This window comes from Lolium perenne, chromosome 4 (assembly GCF_019359855.2).
Source record: "Lolium perenne isolate Kyuss_39 chromosome 4, Kyuss_2.0, whole genome shotgun sequence".
In the NCBI taxonomy this organism is placed as follows: Eukaryota; Viridiplantae; Streptophyta; class Magnoliopsida; order Poales; family Poaceae; genus Lolium; species Lolium perenne.
In genome coordinates this window covers 319,007,800-319,033,970 of record NC_067247.2, presented here as the reverse complement: position 1 = coordinate 319,033,970, position 26,171 = coordinate 319,007,800, and the positions used below count along the sequence as shown (strand labels likewise).

The following is a 26,171-nucleotide window of genomic DNA, read 5'->3' as shown; positions in this document are numbered from 1 at the left end:
TTTGCAAAATGGATTGTCCGCCACCCCGCCAATCTTTTTGGATCAGAGGGAGTACTAATCTGTCTGATTTTTTTTTCTAGAATGTGGACTAAATCGGAATGGGAGGGAGTACCAACTCCCACAATGAACAATCTTACAAAATGAGAGCAATGCTTGGTCCCCGTCTCCAAGATGGACAACATAATTACTGAAACAAATTATAATAGGCATACAGTATGGAGTCTCACACGACTTGCACAACTAAACGTTCAGCTTTGGACTGTTACAGTAGAACAGAAATACCTCCGAAGCTCAGACAAATAAACATTTTGCAGAGTGAACTGTGGGTATATCAAGAACAAATCTGCACTCTACAGCTTCAGAGTAGAGGTTTTCACAATTTTCATAGCTACAGATAACTGTGATGGATTGTTCAACCTCCAGTACCCATCAATCAAGACAACAATAAAATCTTCAATTTTACGAGGAGCAATTGAATGGCATGATAGCTAACTCCATGCGTTACTATGAAGCACCAACTTTCTAAAATCACTCAGTCACATAGCCATGCGGACGGGCATCACAAAACCAGATATTACAGGCAGTTCACAAAGACAAGACCCTTGGATGAAAAACAGGCATATATTCTATAAGAAAATGGAAATAATAATATGACAACTGTTCACTGGGAAAACATGCAGCTCAGTGATGTGATTACAAATAACTAGTTGATCATATTAACAAATAATCTTTCGTGGTCCTGAGATTTATATCTTGAACAATTTCTGAATGATATGATCTTAGGTACACATAATTGTATTAAATAAAGAATAAACAAAGACCTAACTTGCGGTAGATTCGATGGTCAGTGTTAGATAATTCATTATTTCATATATTGATTTTGAGCTAAAGGTATGGATAAGTGATCAATGCTGACATATTTTGATTGCACTGGCATAAGAATAGTTTTCCACTGAGATGCACCTCAACCTATCGCCTCGCTAAACAGTTGTTATCGTCTTATAGAATACAAGATACTCCATCCATTCCTAATTCTTGGCACAGATTCAGATGTATGTATTCACAAAATATGTCTACATACATCCAAATTTGCAACAAGAATTATGGAACGGAGGGAGTAACAGTTAAAAGTTTGACATAAGTAAATATTTCATGTTGCAACTCAAAAGGCCACCAGTAAGTCAGCAAACCTAATTTCCAATTATTGCACACCAACGTGATATCAGCAAATATTCCATTCTTGTTACGAAAACTTTCAACTCCATGTATTTGACAACTTTCTACATGCTACATATGCATCGGAACAATAGAAACTTCCAATCTCTTCAACAGATTGTTCTAAAATAATAACAAAACCAGATCCGTATTTCAAGACTTATTGATGAACTTCATTGGCACAGTTGGAGGAGAGGGGATGAAACCTAACAAGGTTATTAAGCTGTCTAAAATGAAAACTGATATCAAAAGAATGTATGGATAGTAAAATTGAGCTCTCAGTACCATAAGTCTAAAATTATTATCTTGCGCATTCAAAAATAATGACATTAGCTTGATTGATAGTCCGAGAAGAGAGCAGAAGTACCCTAGTGCTGAAGCATGTAATAACTAAAAATTACCACAATACATAGGATCTAAGATAAAAACGAAAAGGTTTTATGATGATAAGAACACTGCACATATGCATAAGGGTTCGACTTCAAATATGTACAAGATGGCACATGTACCTTCTCTTATGAAAACAGTAGTTAAGATACTATAGTGACAACCCTGTAAGAGCTTAAATTAAGGAAACCCTTGGCGATGACCCCCAAGATTGCAGTTGGGCGAGATGTTCCTCCGCTGATTTCCAAAACCACGAAGAACATTGTGATTTAGGAATGGCAGACGGTCGGAATCACCACCAATTACCGGGAAGTTAACTGGGCTTGGTGGACTGCTCCCCCAGCCATAGTCCCAAAACCTTGGACTGGTCCTCTTGTACTGCCTCTTGCTGTTGCCCACCTTCCGAGTCCAAGCTTCCCCGAACCTTTGCTTCCAACTTTTGCTCCATCTAGAAGCCTCACTAGAAGCATTCAACTCCAATTCACACTTTCTCTTCCAAAGATTATCATCACCTGCTAGCTCCTTCAATTCCTTGCATGTGCACTCAACCCTTGCAAGACCGACCCCAGGAACAAGCTCCAATACCTTAGCCTTCAGTTCATCCGGCAATGCCATCAAGCACGGCGGCAAGGACAGCCCGTTGAGCTGGCACAAAGATATCATCAGTGGGAGACACAGCTCATCGTTCAGCACCCTCCAAAGCTCAAGAATCTCCTTCTCCTCCATTGAGCCCATTCCATTGCCATCCAGATATAGCAGCGGCGCCAGCTTTGGCAACTCCAGGCAGAGCCGGCGCACCTCTGATTGTGCCCCGGGCACACAGGCATATATCATCACGAAATTCGACATCAGTGAGCAGTTGAGCACCACTATCTTCCCCTCTTCAGCCTCAGGTAATGTGGCAACAAGCTCCGGTAGAGTGTACTTCACAGTCAGCATTGCCGAAGCGCCCCAGGCCCAGTCCTTCGGCAATTCGAGGCGAGACCCCAGCGGATTCGCGGCAAGGAAGCCAGCATCGATCAGAGCTGCGTGCAGGGCCACGACTAGGCGATGGATAGCGGTACCCTCTGCGCCTGACGTGTCGTTTGCCTCCAGCTCCCGCTTGAGTGCGCCAATCACGAAGCTCGACGAGCTCTTGGTCGCGGCGACGGCCTCCGCCATCTCCACATCCGGCGGGTCAGATGCCACGGGCAAACTAGGCTCCACTTGCAGGGTCCGCGGCAGCGGCGAACGAACAGGCTCCACGTGCAGGGCTTGCGGCACTGAGGAGGATCCCGCAGCCTCCGCAGCAGATCTGGAACCGGCAGCGACCTGCCCGCGGGTCGAGACTGTATGATCCGGATTAGGGTTCCCGGGGAGGGCTTGAGGAGGCGGTGGCTGAGATAGCTGTGCGGAGAGCGTGAAGTAGAGGAGGTCACCGGAGGCGAGGCCGAGGGCGGCGAGGGCGGCGGCGGGGTCGGGGGAGATGAGCTCGTGCGAGCGGTTGAGGGAGAGGCGGATGGAGTCGGCGGGGACGGGCTGCGCCGCGGAGAGCTTGGCGGCGAGGAAGTCCCTCACGGCGGAGAGCGTGGCCGTGTCCGGCAGCTGCACGCGGTGCGTCTCCGCGACGCCGCCGCCGCGCGCGTCCATGGATCGCAATCGGAGCTTCATGGTGGGGAATTTTTGCGGTTCTGGATCAGCACGGCGGCTTGTGAGGGAAGGCGCATGTGTAGTTGACATTGCACCGCTTTGATACGGGCCTGATTGAAACAGGCTCGAGTAACTGAGCCTCAGCCCTGTAGGGCTTTCCTTGGGCCACATGTCGCCCATCAGTGCGCCTCGGAGCTCTGCCCCGAAGTTGGGCCTAAACTCGAGCTCCAGGCCCAAACTCGGGCTGCACTATCAGGGCTGCAACGCTTGGGCGAGCCCTGAAGTTGGGCTTAAATTTTTATTATTTTCCGATAAAAAAAATATATTAGGGTACGACTAAAAAAAGACCGACCTTTCTAAAGGGAAAAGTCCTCCCGCACTTTCAACGTGCTGACGACGCGTGGCACCCTACGCGTGGCACCCGCGAGCGAACCATCCGTGGCCTAGCGAGTATGACGAACCACCTCGGGCAAGTACAATAAGCGCGTTCTATTTCCTGGATGTAGGTATCAACAGCATATGCATGCATGCATTTGATCGGCACAAACAACTAGTATGCATCTAGCTAGCCCATAAGATAAATCCGGTGATTAGCTAGCTAGACTAGTCCGCGTGCATCAAATGCCTAGGTCCAAGTATATTTCTATGAAACTTGAGTACAATTATATACGAGTAATCCGATTACATCGAAGTATAAGTGCAGTTTCATATAACACATAACTACAGTTACATGCAATACACGAGTACAGTTGTGTATAACACACGAGTACAGTTGAACACACGGGCGACTACAAGTACAGTCACACACACGAGCAGGTACAGTCGCGCACATGAGCAGGTACAGTCGCGGACACGAGGAAGTACATGTATAGAAGTACAGTCACGCACATGAGCAGACACAGTCCCGCAAACAAGGAAATACATGTATAGAAGTACAGTCGCGCACACGAGCAGGTACTGGTACAGAAGTACAGTCGCACACACGAGTGAGTACTGTACAAAAGCACAGGTACAGTAGCGCACACGAGTAAGTACAGTTACTGAGTAAAGGGAAAAACTGCATCAAATACACTAAAAATAGAAATACTTATGAGTTGAACCACGATTACAGTTAGGTACATAACACGAGTACAATCATACTAGTATTGGAAGTACGGAAAAAAGTATTATGAAACCTATCAACATGGGATCTAGTTTTGAAAAATCTCGACACAAGGATCTCAAAAGTGAAAACGGATCGTAATTTGGACTTAGGTTTCTCAAGATATTTCATTTTGAAAAAACGAATCTAGAAAATAAAGGGAAAGTATGATACAATGCATCCATCTTTGCCTTCTCTCTCCTCCCTCATCCCCACCTTGCTTCCCCTTGCGACACGTGGCGAGCATGGAGACCACTTTCCAGAGATTTTTTGGCACCACAGCACGCCACTTGTCACGTGTGGAGCGAGTTGTCTTCCCTTCGCGAAGGCCCGAACTTTTTTAAGGATTTCGAATATATTAATATGTAGAGATACCAATTACATCCAGCCTCTGCAACAACGCAACACCCTAATGGTAGTACTGATGCACAAATAACAAAAAAATTTAAGAAAATTAAAAGCCCCACTACGGTATTCCAGCCCTAGCAGCACTAATACATCCACAACCAAGACAACACGTGAACTCCAGGCTCTCCAAAAGCGACGCCTCCAAGAAGAGAACGGTGCACAAGTGTCGTTTTCAGTGACAACGACACTTGTTCCTAATAATTTTGTTGAACATTGTGAAATGCAAAAGTATAAGGATCCAAAGTATAGGGAAGTGTTCCATACCTTTCTTAAGAGGGAATTGATATTTAATATTTCCTTCTTTCATATCAATAATAGCACCAACGGTTCGAAGAAAGGGTCTTCCCAAGACAATAGGACAAGATGCATTGCATTGAATATCCAAAACAACAAAATCAACGGGGACAAGGTTATTGTTAACCGTAATGTGAACATTGTCAATCCTCCCCAAAGGTTTCTTTATAGAATTATCAGTAAGATTAACATCCAAATAACAATATTTCAACGGTGGCAAGTCAAGCATATCATAAAGTTTCTTAGGCATAACAGAAATACTTGCACCTAGATCACATAAAGCATTACAATCAAAATCATTGACCTTCATTTTAATGATGGGTTCCCAACCATCTTCCAACTTCCTAGGAATAGAAGCTTCAAGTTTTCATTCCTCTTCTCTAGCTTTAATGAGAGCATTTGTAATATGTTTTGTAAAGGCCAAGTTTATAGCACTAGCATTAGAATTTCTAGCAAGTTTTTGCAAGAACCTAATAACTTCAGAAATATGACAATTATCAAAATCAAAACCATTATGATCTAAAGCAATGGGACCATTGTCCCCAACACTTTGAAAAATTTCAGCACTTTTATCACAAACAGTTTCAGCAGTTTCAGGCAATTTTGCATGCTTTGTAGTAGAAGTAGAAACATTGCCAACACCAATTATTTTACCATTGATAGTAGGAGGTTTAGCAACATGTGAAGCATCAACATTACTAGTGGTGGTAATAGTCTAAACTTTAGCTATATTATTCTCTTTAGCAAGTTTTTCTTCTCTTTCCCACCTAGCATGCAATTCAGCCATCATTCTAATATTGTCATTAATTCGAACTTGGATAGTGTTTGTTGTAGCAAATGACTTAATATCTTTATCTTCATTAGGCATAACTTTCAGTTTTAAAAGATCAACATCAACAGCAAGACTATCAACCTTAGAAGCAAGAACATCAATTTGACCAAGCTTTTCCTCAACAAATTTGTTAAAAGCAGTTTGTGTACTAATAAATTCTTTAAGCATGACTTCAAGACCATAGGGTACACTCCTACTATTGTTGTAAGAATTACCATAACCACTACCACTATTAGAAGGATATGGCCTATAGTTGTTGTTACCAAAATTATTCCTATAAGCATTGTTGTTAAAATTATTATTTTTAATGAAGTTCACATCAACATGTTCTTCTTGAGGAACCAATGAAGCTAAAGGAACATTATTAGGATCAACATGAGATTTACCATTAACAAGCATAGACATAATAACATCAATCTTATCACTCAAGGAGGAGGTTTCTTCAACAGAATTTACCTTCTTACCTTGAGGAGTCCTTTCAGTGTGCCATTCAGAGTAGTTGATCATCATATCATCAAGAAGTTTTGTTGCAGCATGATACGTCTCCAACGTATCGATAATTTCTTATGTTCCATGCCACATTATTGATGATATCTACATGTTTTATGCATACTTTATGTCATATTTATGCGTTTTCCGGAACTAACCTATTGACGAGATGCCGAAGGGCCAGTTGCTGTTTTCTGCTGTTTTTGGTTTCAGAAATCCTAGTAAGGAAATATTCTCGGAATCGGACGAAATCAACGCCCAACATCTTAGAATTCCCGGAAGCATCCAGAACACCCGAGAGTCGCCAGAGGGGAGCCCTGGTGGGCCCAGGAGGTAGGCCGGCGCGGCCCAGGCCCTGTCCGCGCCGCCCTATCATCTCACCGCCTCTTTGACCCTCTGACGCCGCCTCTTCGCCTATTTAAGCCCCCTCGACCTAAAACCTCGAGACGGAAAAGCCACGGTACGAGAAACCTTCCAGAGCCGCCGCCATCGCGAAGCCAAGATCTGGGGGACAGGAGTCTCTGTTCCGGCACGCCGCCGGGACGGGGAAGTGCCCCCGGAAGGCTTCTCCATCGACACCACCGCCATCTTCATCAACGCTGCTGTCTCCCATGAGGAGGGAGTAGTTCTCCATCGAGGCTCGGGGCTGTACCGGTAGCTATGTGGTTAATCTCTCTCCTATGTACTTCAATACAATGATCTCATAAGCTGCCTTACATGATTGAGATTCATATGAGTTTTGTATCACAATTCATCTATGTGCTACTCTAGTGATGTTATTAAAGTATTCTATTCCTCCTGCATGATGTAATGTGGACAGTGTGTGCATCATGTAGTACTTGGCGTAGTTTATGATTGTGATCTCTTGTAGATTATGAAGTTAACTATTACTATGATGGTATTGATGTGATCTATTTGGTTATGTTGATCTATCTTGCACTCTAAGGTTATTTAAACATGAATATCGAATATTGTGGAGCTTGTTAACTCCGGCATTGAGGGTTCGTGTAATCCTACACAATCAGTGGTGTTCATCATCCAACAAGAGGGTGTAGAGTCTAGCATCTATCTATTTATTTATGTGATCAATGTTGAGAGTGTCCACTAGTGAAAGTATGATCCCTAGGCCTTGTTCCTAAATACTGCTATCGCTGCTTGTTTACTATTCTACTGCATCTGTACTGTCCGCAATATTACCACCATCAACCACACGCCAGTCCTGGACAGCAAAACACTTTTCTGGTGCCGTTGCTACTGCTCATATTTATTCATACCACCTGTATTTCACTATCTCTTCGCCGAACTAGTGCACCTATTAGGTGTGTTGGGGACACAAGAGACTTCTTGCTTTGTGGTTGCAGGGTTGCATGAGAGGGATATCTTTGACCTCTTCCTCCCTGAGATCGATAAACCTTGGGTGATCCACTTAAGGGAAACTTGCTGCTGTTCTACAAACCTCTGCTCTTGGAGGCCCAACACTGTCTACAAGAATAGAAGCTCCCGTAGACATCAAGCACTTTTCTGGCGCCGTTGCCGGGGAGGAAAGGTAAAAGGCACTAATACTCCTGTCCCAGGTAAAGTACTTTTCTGGCGCCGTTGCCGGGGAGGAAAGGTAAAAGGCACTCAGACTCTGGTTCCAGGTAACAGTACTTTTCTGGCGCCATTGTGTGTGTGCTCGAAGCTATTTCCTTTAGATCCTGCAATTGCATCTTTTTGTTTCTTGTTTACACTAGTTAGGCATAATGGAAAACAACAAAAATATGAGAGATCTTTATGAACTTTATCTTGAATTAGGACATGATGTGTTTGAAGAGAGAATTAAAAAACCCATGGAACTTTATATGCATGCTAATGGGAATGTTATTAATATGAATGCTTTGAACACTATTGTTGCTAATGATATGGAAAATTCTAAGCTTGGGGAAGCTGGTTTTGATAAGCATGATCTTTTTAGTCCCCCAAGCATTGAGGAGAAAATTTACTTTGATGATACTTTGCCTCCTATTTATGATGATTATAATGATAGTAGTCTTTTAGTACCGCCTGTTATGGAGGATAAATTTGATTATGATTACAATATGCCTCCTATATTTGATGATGAGAATAATAATGATAGCTACTTTGTTGAATTTGCTCCCACTATTACTAATAAAATTGATCATGCTTATGTTGGGAGTAGTAATAATTTTATGCATGAGACTCATGATAAGAATGCTTTATGTGATAGTTATATTGTTGAGTTTGCTCATGATGCTACTGAAAGTTATTATGAGAGAGGAAAATATGGTTGTAGAAATTTTCATGTTACTAAAAAACCTCTCTATGTGCTGAAATTTTTGAAGCTACACTTGTTTTATCTTCCTATGCTTGTCACTTTGCTCTTCTTGAACTTGTTTATTTGCAAGATTCCTATGCATAGGAAGCATGTTAGGCTTAAATTTGTTTTGAATTTGCCTCTTGATGCTCTCTTTTTTGCTTCAAATACTATTTCTTGCGAGTGCATCATTAAAACTGCTAAGCCCATCTTAATGGCTATAAAGAAAGAACTTCTTGGGAGATAACCCATATATTTATTTTGCTACAGTACTTTTGTTTTATATTTGAGTCTTGGAAGTCGTTACTACTGTAGCAACCTCTCCTTATCTTAGTTTTGTGTTTTGTTGTGCCAAGTAAAGTCGTTGATAGTAAGGTTCATACTAGATTTGGATTACTGCGCAGAAACAGATTTCTATCTGTCACGAATCTGGGCTGAATTCTCTGTAGGTAACTCAGAAAATTATTCCAATTTACGTGAGTGATCCTCAGATATGTACGCAACTTTCATTTAATTTGAGCAAGTCTGGTGCCTCAATAAAATTCGTCTTTACGAACTGTTCTGTTTTGACAGATTCTGCCTTTTATTTCGCATTGCCTGTTTTGATATGTTCGATGGATATTTCGATTCCATTGACTTTCAGTAGCTTTGTGCAATGTCCAGAAGTGTTAAGAATGAATGTGTCACCTCTGAACATGTGAATTTTTAATTATGCACTAACCCTCTAATGAGTTTGTTTCGAGTTTGGTGTGGAGGAAGTTTTCAAGGGTCAAGAGAGAAGGATGATATACTACGATCAAGAAGAGTGAAAGCTCTAAGCTTGGGGATGCCCCGGTGGTTCACCCCTGCATATATCAAGAAGACTCAAGCATCTAAGCTTGGGGATGCCCAAGGCATCCCCTTCTTCATCGACAAATTATCAGGTTCCTTCTCTTGAAACTATATTTTTATTCCATCACATCTTATGTGCTTTGCTTGGAGCGTCGGTTTGTTTTTGTTTTTTTGTTTTGTTTGAATAAAATGGATCCTAGCATTCTTTGTGTGGGAGAGAGACACGCTCCGCTGTTGCATATGGACAAGTATGTCCTTGGGCTTTACTCATAATATTCATGGCGAAGTTTCTTCTTCGTTAAATTGTTATATGGTTGGAATTGGAAAATGATACATGTAGTAATTTGCTAAAATGTCTTGGATAATGTGATACTTGGCAATTGTTGTGCTCATGTTTAAGCTCTTGCATCATATACTTTGCACCCATTAATGAAGAAATACATAGAGCATGCTAAAATTTGGTTTGCATATTTGGTCTCTCTAAAGTCTAGATAATTTCTAGTATTGAGTTTGAACAACAAGGAAGACGGTGTAGAGTCTTATAATGCTTACAATATGTCTTTTATGTGAGTTTTGCTGCACCGGTTCATCCTTGTGTTTGTTTCAAATAGCCTTGCTAGCCTAAACCTTGTATCGAGAGGGAATACTTCTCATGCATCCAAAATACTTGAGCCAACCACTATGCCATTTGTGTCCACCATACCTACCTACTACATGGTATTTCTCCGCCATTCCAAAGTAAATTGCTTGAGTGCTACCTTTAAATTTCTATCATCTACCTTTGCAATATATAGCTCATGGGACAAATAGCCTAAAAACTATTGTGGTATTGAATATGTACTTATGCACTTTATCTCTTATTAAGTTGCTTGTTGTGCGATAACCATGTTCCTGGGGACGCCATCAACTACTCTTTGTTGAATATCATGTGAGTTGCTATGCATGTTCGTCTTGTCTGAAGTAAGGGAGATTTACCACTAAAATGGTTAGAGCATTGCATAATGTTAGAGAAGAACATTGGGCCGCTAACTAAAGCCATGATCCATGGTGGAAGTTTCAGTTTTGGACAAATATCCTCAATCTCATATGAGAAAATTAATTGTTGCTACATGCTTATGCATAAAAGAGGAGTCCATTATCTGTTGTCTATGTTGTCCCGGTATGGATGTCTAAGTTGAGAATAATCAATAGCGAGAAATCCAATGCGAGCTTTCTCCTTAGACCTTTGTACAAAGTGCATAGAGGTACCCCTTTGTGACACTTGGTTAAAACATGTGCATTGCGATAATCCCGGTAATCCAAGCTAATTAGGACAAGGTGCGGGCACTATTAGTATACTATGCATGAGGCTTGCAACTTGTAAGATATAATTTACATAACACATATGCTTTATTACTACCGTTGAAAAAATTGTTTCTTGTTTTCAAAATCAAAGCTCTAGCACAAATATAGCAATCGATGCTTTCCTCTTTGAAGGACCATTCTTTTACTTTTATGTTGAGTCAGTTCACCTATCTCTCTCCACCTCAAGAAGCAAACACTTGTGTGAACTGTGCATTGATTCCTACATACTTGCATATTGCACTTGTTATATTACTCTATGTTGACAATATCCATGAGATATACATGTTATAAGTTGAAAGCAACCGCTGAAACTTCATCTTCCTTTATGTTGCTTCAATACCTTTACTTTGAATTATTGCTTTATGAGTTAACTCTTATGCAAGACTTATTGATGCTTGTCTTGAAGTACTATTCATGAAAAGTCTTTGCTATATGATTCAGTTGTTTACTCATGTCATTTACATTGTTTTGATCGCTGCATTCATTACATGTGTTTACAATAGTATGATCAAGGTTATGATGGCATGTCACTCCAGAAATTATCTTTGTTATCGTTTACCTGCTCGGGACGAGCAGAAACTAAGCTTGGGGATGCTGATATGTCTCCGACGTATCGATAATTTCTTATGTTACATGCCACATTATTGATGATATCTACATATTTTATGCATACTTTATGTCATATTTATGCGTTTTCCGGAACTAACCTATTGACGAGATGCCGAAGGGCCAGTTGGTATTTTCTGCTGTTTTTGGTTTCAGAAATCCTAGTAAGGAAATATTCTCGGAATCGGACGAAATCAACGCCCAGCATCTTAGAATCCCCGGAAGCATTCAGAACACCCGAGAGTCGCCAGAGGGGAGCCCTGGTGGGCCCAGGAGGTAGGCCGGCGCAGCCCAGGCCCTGGCCGCGCCGCCCTATCATCTCACCGCCTCTTCGACCCTCTGACGCCGCCTCTTCGCCTATTTAAGCCCCCTCGACCTAAAACCTCGAGACGGAAAAGCCACGGTACGAGAAACCTTCCAGAGCCGCCGCCATCGCGAAGCCAAGATCTGGGGGACAGGAGTCTCTGTTCCGGCACGCCGCCGGGACGGGGAAGTGCCCCCGAAAAGCTTCTCCATCGACACCACCGCCATCTTCATCAACGCTGCTGTCTCCCATGAGGAGGGAGTAGTTCTCCATCGAGGCTCGGGGCTGTACCGGTAGCTATGTGGTTAATCTCTCTCCTATGTACTTCAATACAATGATCTCATAAGCTGCCTTACATGATTGAGATTCATATGAGTTTTGTATCACAATTCATCTATGTGCTACTCTAGTGATGTTATTAAAGTATTCTATTCCTCCTGCATGATGTAATGTGGACAGTGTGTGCATCATGTAGTACTTGGCGTAGTTTATGATTGTGATCTCTTGTAGATTATGAAGTTAACTATTACTATGATGGTATTGATGTGATCTATTTGGTTATGTTGATCTATCTTGCACTCTAAGGTTATTTAAACATGAATATCGAATATTGTGGAGCTTGTTAACTTCGGCATTGAGGGTTCGTGTAATCCTACACAATTAGTGGTGTTCATCATCCAACAAGAGGGTGTAGAGTCTAGCATCTATCTATTTATTTATGTGATCAATGTTGAGAGTGTCCACTAGTGAAAGTATGATCCCTAGGCCTTGTTCCTAAATACTGCTATCGCTGCTTGTTTACTGTTCTACTGCATCTGTACTGTCCGCAATATTACCACCATCAACCACACGCCAGTCCTGGACAGCAAAGCACTTTTCTGGTGCCGTTGTTACTGCTCATATTTATTCATACCACCTGTATTTCACCATCTCTTCGCCGAACTAGTGCACCTATTAGGTGTGTTGGGGACACAAGAGACTTCTTGCTTTGTGGTTGCAGGGTTGCATGAGAGGGATATCTTTGACCTCTTCCTCCCTGAGATCGATAAACCTTGGGTGATCCACTTAAGGGAAACTTGCTGCTGTTCTACAAACCTCTGCTCTTGGAGGCCCAACACTGTCTACAAGAATAGAAACTCCCGTAGACATCACATCACCCAAAGTGATGGACATAAAAGTACCTCCAGCAGCTGAATCCAATAGGTTCCTTGAAGAAAATTTAATCCTGCATAAAAGGTTTGGATGATCATCCAAGTAGTTAGTCCATGGGTGGGGAAATTCTTTACCAAAGATTTCATTCTCTCCCATGCTTGGGCAACATGTTCATTATCCAATTTCTTAAAATTCATAATGCTACTTCTCAAAGATATAATTTTAGCAGGAGGATAATATCTTCCAATGAAAGCATCTTTACATTTAGTCCATGAATCAATACTATTTTTAGGAAAAGATAGCAACCAATCTTTAGCTCTTTCTCTTAAGGAGAAAGGAAACAATTTCAGTCTTATAATATCCCCATATACATCCTTATACTTTTGCATTTCACAATGTGACAACTTGTCACCCGATCCAAAGATCTTAGGTTTTCACCCTAAAGATAGTCCTCACTCAATTCTTTCAGCAAGGTCATTGCTAGGCACAACCAATTAAGGTCGGACCTTGGATTTTCACCCTCAAAGGTAAGACTTTGAACTTCATGTCTGTTGTCGCCCCCACTTGCATAATGTTGCTACAGAACCCAGAACACCAAGAAAATCTCTCAACAACACAGAGACTCGAACCTCCATTGCTAGTCCTCCAATCCGCCCTTCACGATATTCCCCGCCTTTGATTCACCATGGACCATAATGTCATCTGATGGAGAAACAGAACATAGCTTCGCTCCGCTCCCTCAAGAACCAAATGATCGGAATACAAGCATGGGTGCGCACGACCAAATACCACCCGATCCAGCGAACTCCACGCATTAGGTGCATTGTTACATTTGCTGCCGGAGCCTTCCGGAACTCATCACTCAGGCCATATCTAGACGGATAGGCCTCAGAGACGTCTTCATCTTCGCAAAGGAGAGACCCTAGGACCGCCACCATTATTCAGGTCGGGCCCCAACACCACCGACCATCCCAGGCCGACGAGGCAAAGCGGCGACACCAAGCGAATGGGCACCGCCTTGCAGCCGACCGAACCTCCACCGACGACAACTAGGATGGGCATGCCTTCCTCGCACCTCGCTGCCGGGACTCGGTGATAGATCCTTAGACCCACCCCCATCCTTAGGCCGAACATCTTCGACGAAGAAGAAGGCCGCCTCCACCATCGAACCCAGGGTTGCTGCCCCAGGCATCTTCGTTCTGCGGGAGAATCCCAGGAGAACCACCTCGCACCAACGGGAGACGGGGATGCACTAGGTGCTGCGGCACAGATCGAGGATCTGGTCGCCGCCGCCAGCGTCGAGGAGGAACATGTACGCCACCACCTAGCGCAACAAGAGGAGATCCGCCGCCGCCACGCCCCGCGGGCTTTTCCCGGCGGCGCCACCGGCGGCGGCGGGAGGTTGGGTTAGGGTTGGGGGAGGTTGGGGGGTACCTGACTTGAGCAATTAGCCAGAATGTCTTGTATTTGGTAATATTGGCTCTACAATTTGCTATGAATGAATATAAAATTGTGAATAATTTGTGTACTATTCGATCTACCGCAGGGTATTTAATGGATACGAGTACTAGTATGGGTATGGGTAAGTTTTTATGCCCGTGAATACAGGTATGAGTAGAATATTGTATCTAGTAACAATATGGTATGGGTATGATATTGCTTTATCCTACGTACATACCTTACCATTGCTATCCTTATTGTGAAACACATGGTATCCCGTATGTCTATCGGATGTGTATATAGCGAGAATATAAAATTAGCAGCTTAACTGCGAGATCTATGCTTGTCTGAAGATCTCTTGGTAAGCCCCTTTCAATGTACTGGAGCCATATCTCTCTCTTAATGATCTATGCCATAGCTTGAGATTGATGCCCAGCAGTGGCTAAACCGCGGATCCCCTCCCATCTCCTTCTACCTTCTATATGCCCTCTATCTCTTTGATTTCTTGCCGCATGATGTCGGTCAGTAAGTTACGAGCTGGACCGGCAACGAGTATGGATATGCCCCCAGTTCATGAGTATTTTCTTATAAATAAAATATAATTAGGTTTCAACAAAAATTAGATGAATGATCTTAATATGTTAGCCACATTTTGAAAGGAGACTAGGTTTATCTCTTTGTTTAAGTCCAACGGTTATGAAAAAGTATGCGAGAGTGATGATCGATTAATCAGATTTTTTACCGGACTCCTCCCGACGATCAAGGAAAAACAAATGTGATATTTCAGTGTTTTTCACCTTCATTTTTTGTTGTTGTATTTGTCTGCTGCGATTTTACAGGGTTGCTTGCATCAGCGATTGGGGGCGTGATGTTGAGCTACTGAATGGAGAAGAGGGGCTCAGTATTCACCACCACGTTGCGCCATCCTTTCTAGATGTTATTCGCCAACCCTCAACATCCGAAGGTCAGTCCCCCACTAAATAGTTTTCTCTGAACTTTCTGAAGTCTATGTTGTTACTATTTTTCTAGATTGTTATGCGTAAATTACAGAGGTGGAAATGACTTCGATCAGTTTTTTATTTGGTGATGACTTTTCTTCCAGGGTGGTGGAGTCAGTGCTTGTGATCATGTGTCTCTACTATATACCATGGAGCAAGAGAGAGGAACCACCAGCTCACATACTAAGAATGCTAAAATCTTGCTAAAACATAGGAGTTTATGTTTCTCCAATATCTTTTTTTGCTAACCCTATATATTTGAATTAAACCGTAAATCAGGTGGAAATCCGGACATGAGTGATACATCCTAATGAGAACTGCCAAGAATAATAAGATTCTTAATATAATATGCTATTGTTGAGATAGGGATATAGTTTCTTGTCCAGGTAAATGCTTATCTCATACTAATAATTGTAAACTACTTGCTAACAATGTGTATTTCTATTGCAAACTTGCACTGCGACCAAAACAAGGTGTAATTCACTTTTATGTGATTAATATGTGTTACAATGACTTCCTTAAGGAAGTAAACTGGTTTGTTTGCACACATCACACCATGTTTGATAAATTCAATATAGAGACAGCCATTATATATGTGGTTATTATGTCAGTCAATAAAGGTACCCCGTGAAAAATAAAAATAAAAGCATTCATTAACTTTCATAATGTCATCTGATCAGTGAAACTAGAGAAGCACTTTGCTCTATAAATGAAGTTTATTCACGTAATTGTTTTTCTACTCCAAGAACATATGTTTTCTTTCAGTTAGGTTCATGCAATTTTTTGATTTGTGTGTTTGCTTGCGGTTTATATTGTCGCACATATAGACATCCGAGAAATCTTAGATGTCAGTCGAGTTGAGGAGCTCAAGAGGCCAGTAAAAACATATGGTTGCAGCTTTATAATCTTTTGTAACACGAACGATAGGTAATTTATCATCGTGAGGTCACTGCGAGGTGCCCAAGAAACTTTCGGAACTATTCAAGTACAAAATGAATATGTCGGCATGCAACTTGAAGATATGTATAGTCGGTGCACATATTTTGCTTTAACTTCCTAAACCGTGGGTGATAGTTTTCTATAACGCTGAAAGATAAATATGCATATTCCAGGGTACTCGTGTGGTTCAAGTTAACCATATATATACCCGGCACAATTATTTGATGTGAGATACATGGACTAAATGCTGAATTGATTTACATGGGCTACAAAAGCATTACAGCATGACACCATTATTATTCTTTTACTAAATATTTTAAGTATTATTCTTTACCGCAGATAATGTGATGTTCAACGAGGAGACATGATTGGTACGCACTGTTTGTTCTTCTTGAACACGTAATTTCAAAAAATAATTAGTTCAGATACATAATTTTGCAATGCAGATCTAAAATCAAACTTGATGCCTTTATTCCTTTATGTATTTCTATGTTGTTGGTATTTGCATTTAAAGGAAAAAATGACGGTGCATAGCAAAGTTGGTTTTATTATTATTATTATGAACAAAAAAATCTTACGCTCTGCGCTTGTGATATATAGATGGATTAATTGAGATTACTATTTCCCGGTTTGACAATTGTTTAGACGTTTCACGGACAACAAGCCATGACAACTGATAGGGTTTAATTGAGATACAATTCCATAGTTGTAATGTAGCGTGAACTTGATCGATCTAAGTGTAGACAATCTTTTTTTTTTGTTGATCTCCTGAGTGCTTTTGACGTTCCTCAGATTTTTAAATCTCCTAGTGCTCAAAATTTGAAAAAGTTGAATGTTAGCATTAAGTTTTGTTGGTGATCACGAGAAGTTTGCATATATATGACCCTGTTTGGTCCAGCTGTGGACCGTACTATATTTTGAACATACTGTCATACTACATTGAAGCTTAAAACAAATACCATGCGGTTGAAAAGAACCAAAGGTCATATAGAGAAAGAAAAAGGAAGGGCTTTGTGCTTATCGTTGGTGAGAGAGAAGCACGAGGACGAAGCCACGTTCGTTGAGACGAAGTTGGAAACGGGCTTTATTCTCGAGCTATTGATCAGTAGAATATTGTGTATATTTATGTTTTTTTTATTTCATAGCAATGCATGGACACCTAGCTTGAGAATGATATAAGTAGATGAACTTTTACTTTCTATGCATATGAAAATTTAACTATAGCTTTTTATCAAATTGCATCTTAAAAAAGGATAATTTTATCATTTCTAGAATATTATATTTCTCTATGTTTCTATATGGGCGACTTTTTAGATGTATAACATATGCAGAAATAAAAAATATTTTAAAATCGTAGCAACACGTGGATAATAAAGTAGGAGTACTTATCATTATGGATCAATGAAACAAATTGAATGTGATTTTTGTGAATCCGATGTGTGGTTTGTGATGTTTTGGTAAAGGCAGAATCCATAAATACATATATTTCTTTCAGTTTGTATATTTTTTTTCAAATGAATTTCCTCATCCGGGGTAGTGATCCTCGTGGTCGACTTGCAAGTTGGACCACCGCGCAGTTGATCCAACAGCCAACAGCGAGGCGTCGACTGTAGCGGGGTAAAACGTCCGCCGGCCTGCATGCCCGCATACATGCAGGAGTCCCCGATAGAGAAAGATCTAGGTCGAGAGCGCCGCGTGTTTTTCAAAGCCGGAACACGCCGGCCGAGGTGCACGGAGCATGCAGGCGGGCGCAGGTACGCCGCTAGCGCAAATACCGCCGTCCGCCGGCGAGGCGCGCGCAAGGCGACACGGCCTGTCTGCTAACCGCGAGCAGGCTCCCCTGCCTGCCACCCCGCCCGAGCAAGCGCACAACACGGCGACGCCAAAACATCACGGATTCTCAAAAAAAAAAAACATCACGGTCCCGGAGCGCGCTCGCAGTCGCCGACCCCACCGGACCCGCTCGCCGTACCGTACGCACGAGACCACCAGACCCCGCCGGCCGTCGCCACTGTGTCCTGCTCCTGCACCGCCACACTGCCGCGCCCGACGCCCCGGCCGGCCGGTTCGGCGGGACACGCACATGGGAGGGATGGAGCGGCCGGTAGCTACGACGAGCATCGATCTCGCAGCTTGGCACCGATCGCGCGGGGGATCACGCACGGTGGATACGCTGTCTCGTGCGGAGAGGCAACGCAGGGGGAGGAGCCCGCGCGCGCGAATGCATGCGGGGCACTGTGCGGGCATCGCATTTTCGGTTAGCTGCCAATGTAGTGGAGTCAAAGGTAGGCGTCGCTTCCGGTTCCCTGTGCCGGGAAACGCTGGACGCGACAGCGACAAAGGGCACTGCACGTACGACGTCTACGAGTGCTCCATCTAAAGCAGAGCATGCAGGTAAGCCATCTCCAATTTCGTCCGCCGTAACCGAAAATGCGTCTGGCATCATCTTTATGGGGCAACGCAAAGTGATCGGCCATCCGCGGAGACGCAAACTTGGCTCAAATATGCGCCTCGGATGCGTCTTTGCGGATGCTGTGCGGACGCGCAAAGTGTCCGCTCATGTCTGACGAACGTTTCGTTGGGCCCGCCTGGCAGTGACCCTGCATCGATGCGTCTTCTCAAACGCGCCAGCGACCGCGCCGCTGCGTCGCTTCGGCAGCCTGCGCCACGTTAATGACGATGCCTCGGCTGCCGAGAGGCCGCAGCCCACCTCCGCCAACCACGTTAATGGCGACGCCACGCATCCCGCGGACATGCCTCCGGCCTATATAAAGGGGGCGCACGTTCTTCTCCATCATCCACTCCTCTAAAGAAACCCTAGCCGCCACAAAGCTCGACCGTAGCGCGCGCCTAGGTGTTCATGCGACGCAGCCAGGCCCGCGAGAAAGTCCATGGCCGGTCCTGGTGGTCGGTGAGGCGGTCTAGGCCGCGGCCCTGGGCGCCCCCATGGCCGGGGCAAGGGCCGCTGTGGTGGAGCAGCTACGGCCCCATGCTCGCCGTCGCCTGCGTCCTCCTCGTCCTCGCAGGAGGAGCGCTGCTTCGAGTTCCTCCTCCGCATCGACGACGACCCACTCGGCATCAAGCGGCTCCCGGACAAGTTCACCGAGTTCGTCGATGGCGTCGAGCCGGTGCATTTGCAGCTACGGGAGGCCAGCTGCAACTTCCGCCGCATGACCGTGGAGGTCTTGTTCGACGGGCAGGGCAAGATGTACCTGCACATGGGGTGGGACAAGTTCGCCCGCGACCTTGAGCTCGAGCGCGGCTGCCAGCTCACCTTCCTCTACGTGGGTGATGGCGTGATGATCGTCAAGGTGTTCGACGGCACGGTGTGCCGCATGCACTACCACACCGGCGAATCCGGCTCGGATACCGTTAGCTAGAACTTATAGTGTTCTTTCTTTGCATCGCATCTGGCTACGGGCCAGACGAAGCCAGTAGTGGAGGTTTCTAGATGTTCGTCCTCGGTAGAACCAACAAGGGCACCATCTCCCGCTGGATTTTCCAGTTTGGGTGTCTAAGTGTGCCCTCGAATGGTCTTTCTTGGTAGCAAACATACGGAAATCAACACAATTGGTTTACTCATTTTGCAATGTTTTATTTGTGTCCACCATGGTTCAAACTATGTATTAGTTTGTGTAAACCATGTTCCCAATTATGTATTAGTTTGTGTAAAACCATGTTTCAATATATAATATTTGGAACTATGTTTAAATGGAGTAGAGAAAAAATAAGAAAAAAATAAATGCGTCGACCCGCTGGAGCAGCCCCCAGACGCAAACGGACGCGCGGACAAACACGGTCATTTTATCGTCCGCGACGCGACGCAAACGGACGCTCGTGGACATTAAAATGCGTCGCGCCGCCGGAGATTCCCTAAGGGCGACACATTTTAGCGTCCGGAAATGTCCGCGCGCGTCCGTTTACGTCGGCCGAAATGGTCGAAATCGACCGCGCGTCCGTTTGCATCAGGGGTGGCTCGAGCGGCATGACGCATTTTTTGGCCGAAACATTTTTTTAAACATGAAGAGATAATTTACATAGTTTAAACATGCAAAAAAACCTTAACGCCTACTGCTGCTCATCGTCGCTATCGAGCACGATGAGCTCCGGTATCACCCATGGCCAGTTGCCATCCGGGGGAGCGTACGCCGGGCGCGCCGACGGTGCTGGAGGTGGAGGCGCCCAGGGCTATGGCTGTGGCGGCGGTGGAGGCGCCCAGGGATGCGGCTGTGGCGGCGGTGGAGCCCCCCAGGGATGCGGTTGTGGCGGCGGTGGAGGCGCTCAGGGATGTGGCTGTGGAGGAGGAGCCCAAGGGTTGTACGGTGGTGGTTGTGGCGCGGCCGAGTCCTGAAGCGCCTGTCGAAGGGCTTCATCCTCTGACAGCCCCGACGGCATGACGCCGGTGGCGTAGCATGGCAGCGGCGGCTGAACAGGCGGGTCGTTCTCGGAGACGAGGACGCCGAGGTTTGCCATCTCGTCGTCCGTCATGTTCTCCGGGAACCCGAAATTGCGGCCCTCCGCCATGGCCTGCTGCCATTCGTGGAAGACAGCTGCGACGTAGTCATCGCTGTCATCCTTGACCTCCTCGTTATGGTACGCGAGCGCCTCCATGTAGTCATCCTCGACGTCGTACGCGTCGTAGGCGTCGTCGTCGTGGTCATCGTCGTCGTTGTACTGCGCGCGCGTCGGCGGCTGTTGACGACGCGTCGGCGCCTCCTGTCTTCGTGGATGAGTCGGCGGTGGACGCGTGAAGGGAAAATCCCTGTCGCCCATAAAGCCTGCCCTCCTCCTCCTATCCATCTCGGTCGACAGATAGGTACGCCAACTTTCGGAGTCGATGGCGTACGCTGGATCGGCGCGGAGGTCCGGCGGCAGGTACCGCCTCCTTCGCTGGATCTCCGCGGTTCGATCAGGCTCGCGCGCAGGGACTGGAGGGATGGGCACCCGGCGGCAGTTGAGCCGCCAGCCGCCAGGCAGTTGCAGGCCTGATCAGGCCTCGCACGACATCCATATTATGTGCATCAGCCTTCCCAGCGTGACAGGCAGCGGCACCCTCTGCGTCCCCTTCTCGTTGCCGCTGCCGTAGGCCTCGAAGTCGTTCTTCTTCCCCATGGTGCTGCGGCGGTGGTGGTGCGAGTGGAGGTGTGGGTGAAGGAGGAACGCTGCCGGTGGACTTTTAAGGGCGGCCGCGCGCGGGATACGATGCCATTGAAGGCGGCGTAGAAGCCCAGCCGCCGCCCGCCAGTGCGCGCACATAACAGGCAGCCACGGAAGCGAGCGCTGACCGCCGAAGCGATGCCCTCGGTGCAGACTCGCTGCCAGGCGGACCCGGTGAAGACGCGAGCAGACACTTTGCGCGTCCGCGCAGCTTCCGTGGAAACACAAACCTACCGCAAATATGCGGCAGATTTGCGTCTCTGCGGATGGCCCGGTCACTTTGCGTCGCGCCGCTGAAATGGTGCCAAACACATTTTTGATCAAAACGGACGTAAATGGTGCCAGACACATTTTAGGTATCCATATTCCAGGAGGAGGACGACGATGGCATTTTTTTAGATAATAGGCAAAGATTTGCCTGACTTTAAATTAATAAAGCCAGCAAGGTAGCAAGGTTTAGATACATACTGCTGGGCATTACAGCTTCGCCAACGCACACATAGGCATAGAGTTTCTAAACAAGATTCACGGAGACAGACAAAGCCACATCATAAGAAGGAGAGGTCTTCATGCATTCCAGGCCGTCCCAGGCACCCCACCATGGCACGGGCTACTCCATCATGACATCGCTGGCCTGAGAGACGCGTACAGCTCCCTTAGCTCGCGCACCATCCAGTTTAAGCCCTCCTTTTCTCTTGACTTGCATTTTAGGCTCCATAGCTGCAAAAAAATGATGATTTTGTAAACGATTTCAGCTGGGTTAGCAATAATTTTCTTTTCAATAGCAAGTTTATTGCGCACATTCCACAACGCCCAAGACTGAGCAAGAAAAAGGATCCACAACAACTTTCTGGGGTAACCCGAGAAGCTAGACAAGATATCATGGAACTGGGCAAAGTTAGCGGGGCGCCAGTTGCACCCGAGCAGCTGGCGCGTGACTGACCACGCGAAGATCGCCAAAGAACAGGAGAAGAAGATATGGCTAACATCCTCCGGCGCACCACACAGGGCACATAGGCCGTTTGATGGACCATGTCGAGTAAGGATCTGCAGTGCCGAGGGCAGCTTATCCAGGGCTAACTGCCAGGAGAAGATTTTGATTTTTAGCGGCACCGAGGCTTCCCACAGGTCTTTGAAATGAGCCACCGTCGTGCCCTTCGACAGCATAGCATACATGGATCTCACTGAGAATGATCCGTTTTGTTCCAGGTGCCAAGAGATCTTGTCTTGACCCGTGGTGAGAATCACCGCAGCCAAACTTCTTTGAAGATCTTCCCACTGCCGCACACCCTCCGGATCAAGAGAACGGCGAAAACGGACTTGCAGATTGTCTTGAAACAACGCATCAGCGACCGAAATATCTTGATTGTCACAGATGGCAAATAACATAGGGAAGGACTCCAGTAGGGGGCCCCTTCCCCACCACCAGTCCTTCCAGAAGCTGGTTCTATTGCCGTTCCGCACCTTGTGCTTTGCGCCTACCTTAAAAAGGTTCTTGATTTTGTGAAGACTTTTCCAGAAGGGGGAGCCTCCATGACCTGATCCCACAAACAAGTCGGAGGCGTCCACATACTTAGCACGGATGATGCGAGCCCAGATCGTGTCCTCTTCCTGGTACAGTCTCCAAATCCACTTTAACATCAGTGCCACATTCATCTTTTGGGTATTAAGTAACCCTAGCCCTCCATATTCCTTGGGTCTACATACAGTTGGCCAGTTCACCAGGTGGTACTTCCTCTTCGGTCCCGCTCCTTCCCAAAAGAACTTAGAACGATGAGAGTCAAACCTCGCATGAATCCCATCATGGAGGAGGAACAGGCCCATCGCAAACATCGGGAGATTGTCTAGGCATGCATTAGAAAGGATAAGTCGTCCCCCTGACGACATCAGCCTTCCCAACCAAGGTTCGATTTTAATGGCGAGTTTCCGCACAAGAAAGAGCCACTGCTCTAGGGTTAGCTTCCTGTCAGAGATAGGGAGGCCCAGATAAATGAAGGGGAAGGAGCCAAGTTTGCAGTTAAGCTTGTTAGCAATTGAAGTCCGCTCTTCGAACCGCTGACCCAGCACAAACACCTCGCTTTTGTGATAGTTGATCTTGAGCCCCGACATATCCTCAAAGCACATCAGCAGAAATTTAAGGTTGGCAATGTCCTCATCCGAACCTTGAATGAGGATTAGCGTGTCGTCTGCATACTGAAGATGGGAGACGCCCCCGGGCAACAGGTGTGGAACCAGACCGTGAATGTGTCCGGCCTTGGAAGCCGCGGAAAGAATACCAGACAGGGCCTCACCAATGAAGTTGAAAAGCAGCGGTGAAAGGGGGTCTCCCTGGCGAACCCCTCTCTTATTTCTGAAAAACGGCCCCACTGCACCGTTGATAGAGATAGCAGTTTGTCCCCCTGAGACAAGTTGTAAAATCCTATGGATGTATCCTTCATCAAAACCTTTGCAACGAAGAACTTCCCCCAAGAAGTCCCAGTTCACTCTGTCGTATGCCTTTTCGAAGTCCAACTTGAGAAGCACCCCATTATGCTTTCTCTGTCTCAAATCGTGAATGATTTCTAGCAGCGTCAACGGACCGTCGAGGATATTTCTTCCTTTGACAAAGGCAGTTTGATTGGGAGAGAGGATCCTATGCGCGATCGGATCCAACCTAGAAGCGTAAGCCTTGGAAACGATCTTAAAGATTACATTGATCAGTGCAATTGGTCTGTATTGTGTGATTTGATCCGCGCCGGGCACTTTCGGAATAAGCGAAAGAATTCCAAAGTTGAGCCTAGAAATGTCAATGCGCCCCAGCACAAAGTCATTGAGGATGTGCAAAATACCCAGCTTGACCTGCGGCCAGAATCTCTTGAAGAAGACAACAGGGAAACCGTCCGGGCCCGGGGCGGTATCTGTCTTCATGTCCTTAACGATGGCATCAAGCTCATTCTCAGAGAATGTGAGAGCCAGATTCACATTCTCCTCCTCTGAGACCCGACTGTACCTATCCCAGGTATCTGGCGCCAACCCGCACATCCTTGTGGCAGACGAGCCAAGCTGGCATCTGTAGAAGTCATAAACATGCTGTTGGATGAGCTTCGGGTCCGTGACCGTCCCGCTGTCCGTGACTAACGCTGAAATATTGCATTTCCTTCTTCTGCCGTTGGCAACTGCGTGAAAATAGGCTGTGTTTGCATCTCCCTGCAGAGCCCACCTGACCCTGCCTCGCTGCCTCCAGTGTTCCTCTTCCATCTTATATATATGCAGCAGTTGCTCCTCGAGGTGATATCTAGATGCCCATGCGTCTTCGTCCAAACCAGAGGAGTCAGCCAGCACATCAAGCTGAGCAATCTGAGTGAGGAGCGCGTTCTTTGTGGCCTTGGTGTCCCTACCAAGGTTCTGATTCCATCCCCTCAAGTACTGTCTTAGGCCCGACGACATGAATGACCACCAGTCGATGATGTCTCGGCCGCCCACCTTGGACATCAGCCTGGCCCATGTAAACTGGACAAGTGGGACAAAATCGGGGCGCTCAAACCAGCTGGACTCGAAGAAGAATCGATTAGAGCGAACGGGGAAGCCCTCCCCGGTGTCAAAAACGAGAGGTGTGTGATCAGAGCCAAGGCAGGTCTCGGCCGCAAGAGAGCAAAGAGGGAAAATGGCTTCAAAGGATGCAGAGACAAAGACTCGGTCCAGAGCAGAGCGGACAGGATTAATCTGACGGTTAGACCAAGTGAAACGCGCCCCAGTGCGCAGGATTTCTCTTAGGGCCCAAGAAGCAATGCTGTCGTTGAAGAGATCAATAAGGGTCCAGTTGACATTATCGTTGTTCTTATCTTCCGCCGCTCTGATAAGGTTGAAGTCCCCACCCATGAGGACCGGCAATTCACAGTTGGCGATTTTGGCCGTAATCTCGGCCAGGAACCCTCTAGAACGAGCATGGTCTGCAGGGCCGTAGATACCTATGACTTCAAGCTTTTTCTTGGTAGCACGATGCAGAATAGATAGGCTAAGGAAGAATTGACCCTTGTCCATTCTCCCCACTTCAAACATACTGTCCCTAACTCCCAACAGCATGCCTCCCGAGTGGCCATTCGCTGGGAGCCATGACCAGAAGAATTTCTCTCCCACCTCAAGGCTGGCAAGCTCGGCGTCCGTGAAGTCTTGTTTAATAGTTTCTTGCAGAAGGACCAGATCAATACGGTGAAGTCTGAGGTAATCTTTGAGCAGGGTTCGCCTCCCTCTGCGGCCGAACCCCCTGATATTCCAGAAGAGGGCCCTCATTGGGAAACCATGCTAAGCGCCCGTGCTCGGTGGGTTAACGGCCGGTGCCCAACCGGGGTAGGTCTACGCGCGATCTTTCGCTTCTTGGGAGCAAGCTTCTTTGTTTTGCCAGGGCCCGAGCATGGTTCCCCCTCGGAACCAGCTTCTGGGCAAGTACCTTCCTCCCTTTGGTCAGTACTTGTCCGCACTGCTTCTTCCTTGTCTTTAGCCTTTTCCTCTTCAATCTTTCGCCTAGCTGAGAGCAGTTCGGCCTGAGCACGCTCACGAGCTTGGAGAAGAGTCACCGCGTGGGCAGGCGACCCCTCCGAGGATTTAAACAGGATGCAGCTATCTCTAGCCACCTTAACAAGATGCTGAACCGACGAATCTTGGAAAGCGACAAAGGAAGAGGGAAGGTTGGAGTTACCTGGAGCAGGCGTGGC

At 46.0% G+C, this 26,171-nt stretch overlaps 1 protein-coding gene across 1 annotated transcript; it reads right to left on the bottom strand.

The window, feature by feature from the left end:
• Nucleotides 1-1,632: 1,632 nt before the first annotated feature.
• On the bottom strand, nt 1,633-3,337 carry LOC127296321 (F-box protein SKIP22). Its single transcript, XM_051326371.2, has one exon. It carries the CDS (start codon nt 3,319-3,321, stop codon nt 1,783-1,785), a length of 1,539 nt encoding a protein of 512 aa, XP_051182331.1. The 5' UTR covers nt 3,322-3,337; the 3' UTR covers nt 1,633-1,782.
• Between the last annotated feature and the right edge of the window lie 22,834 nt (nt 3,338-26,171).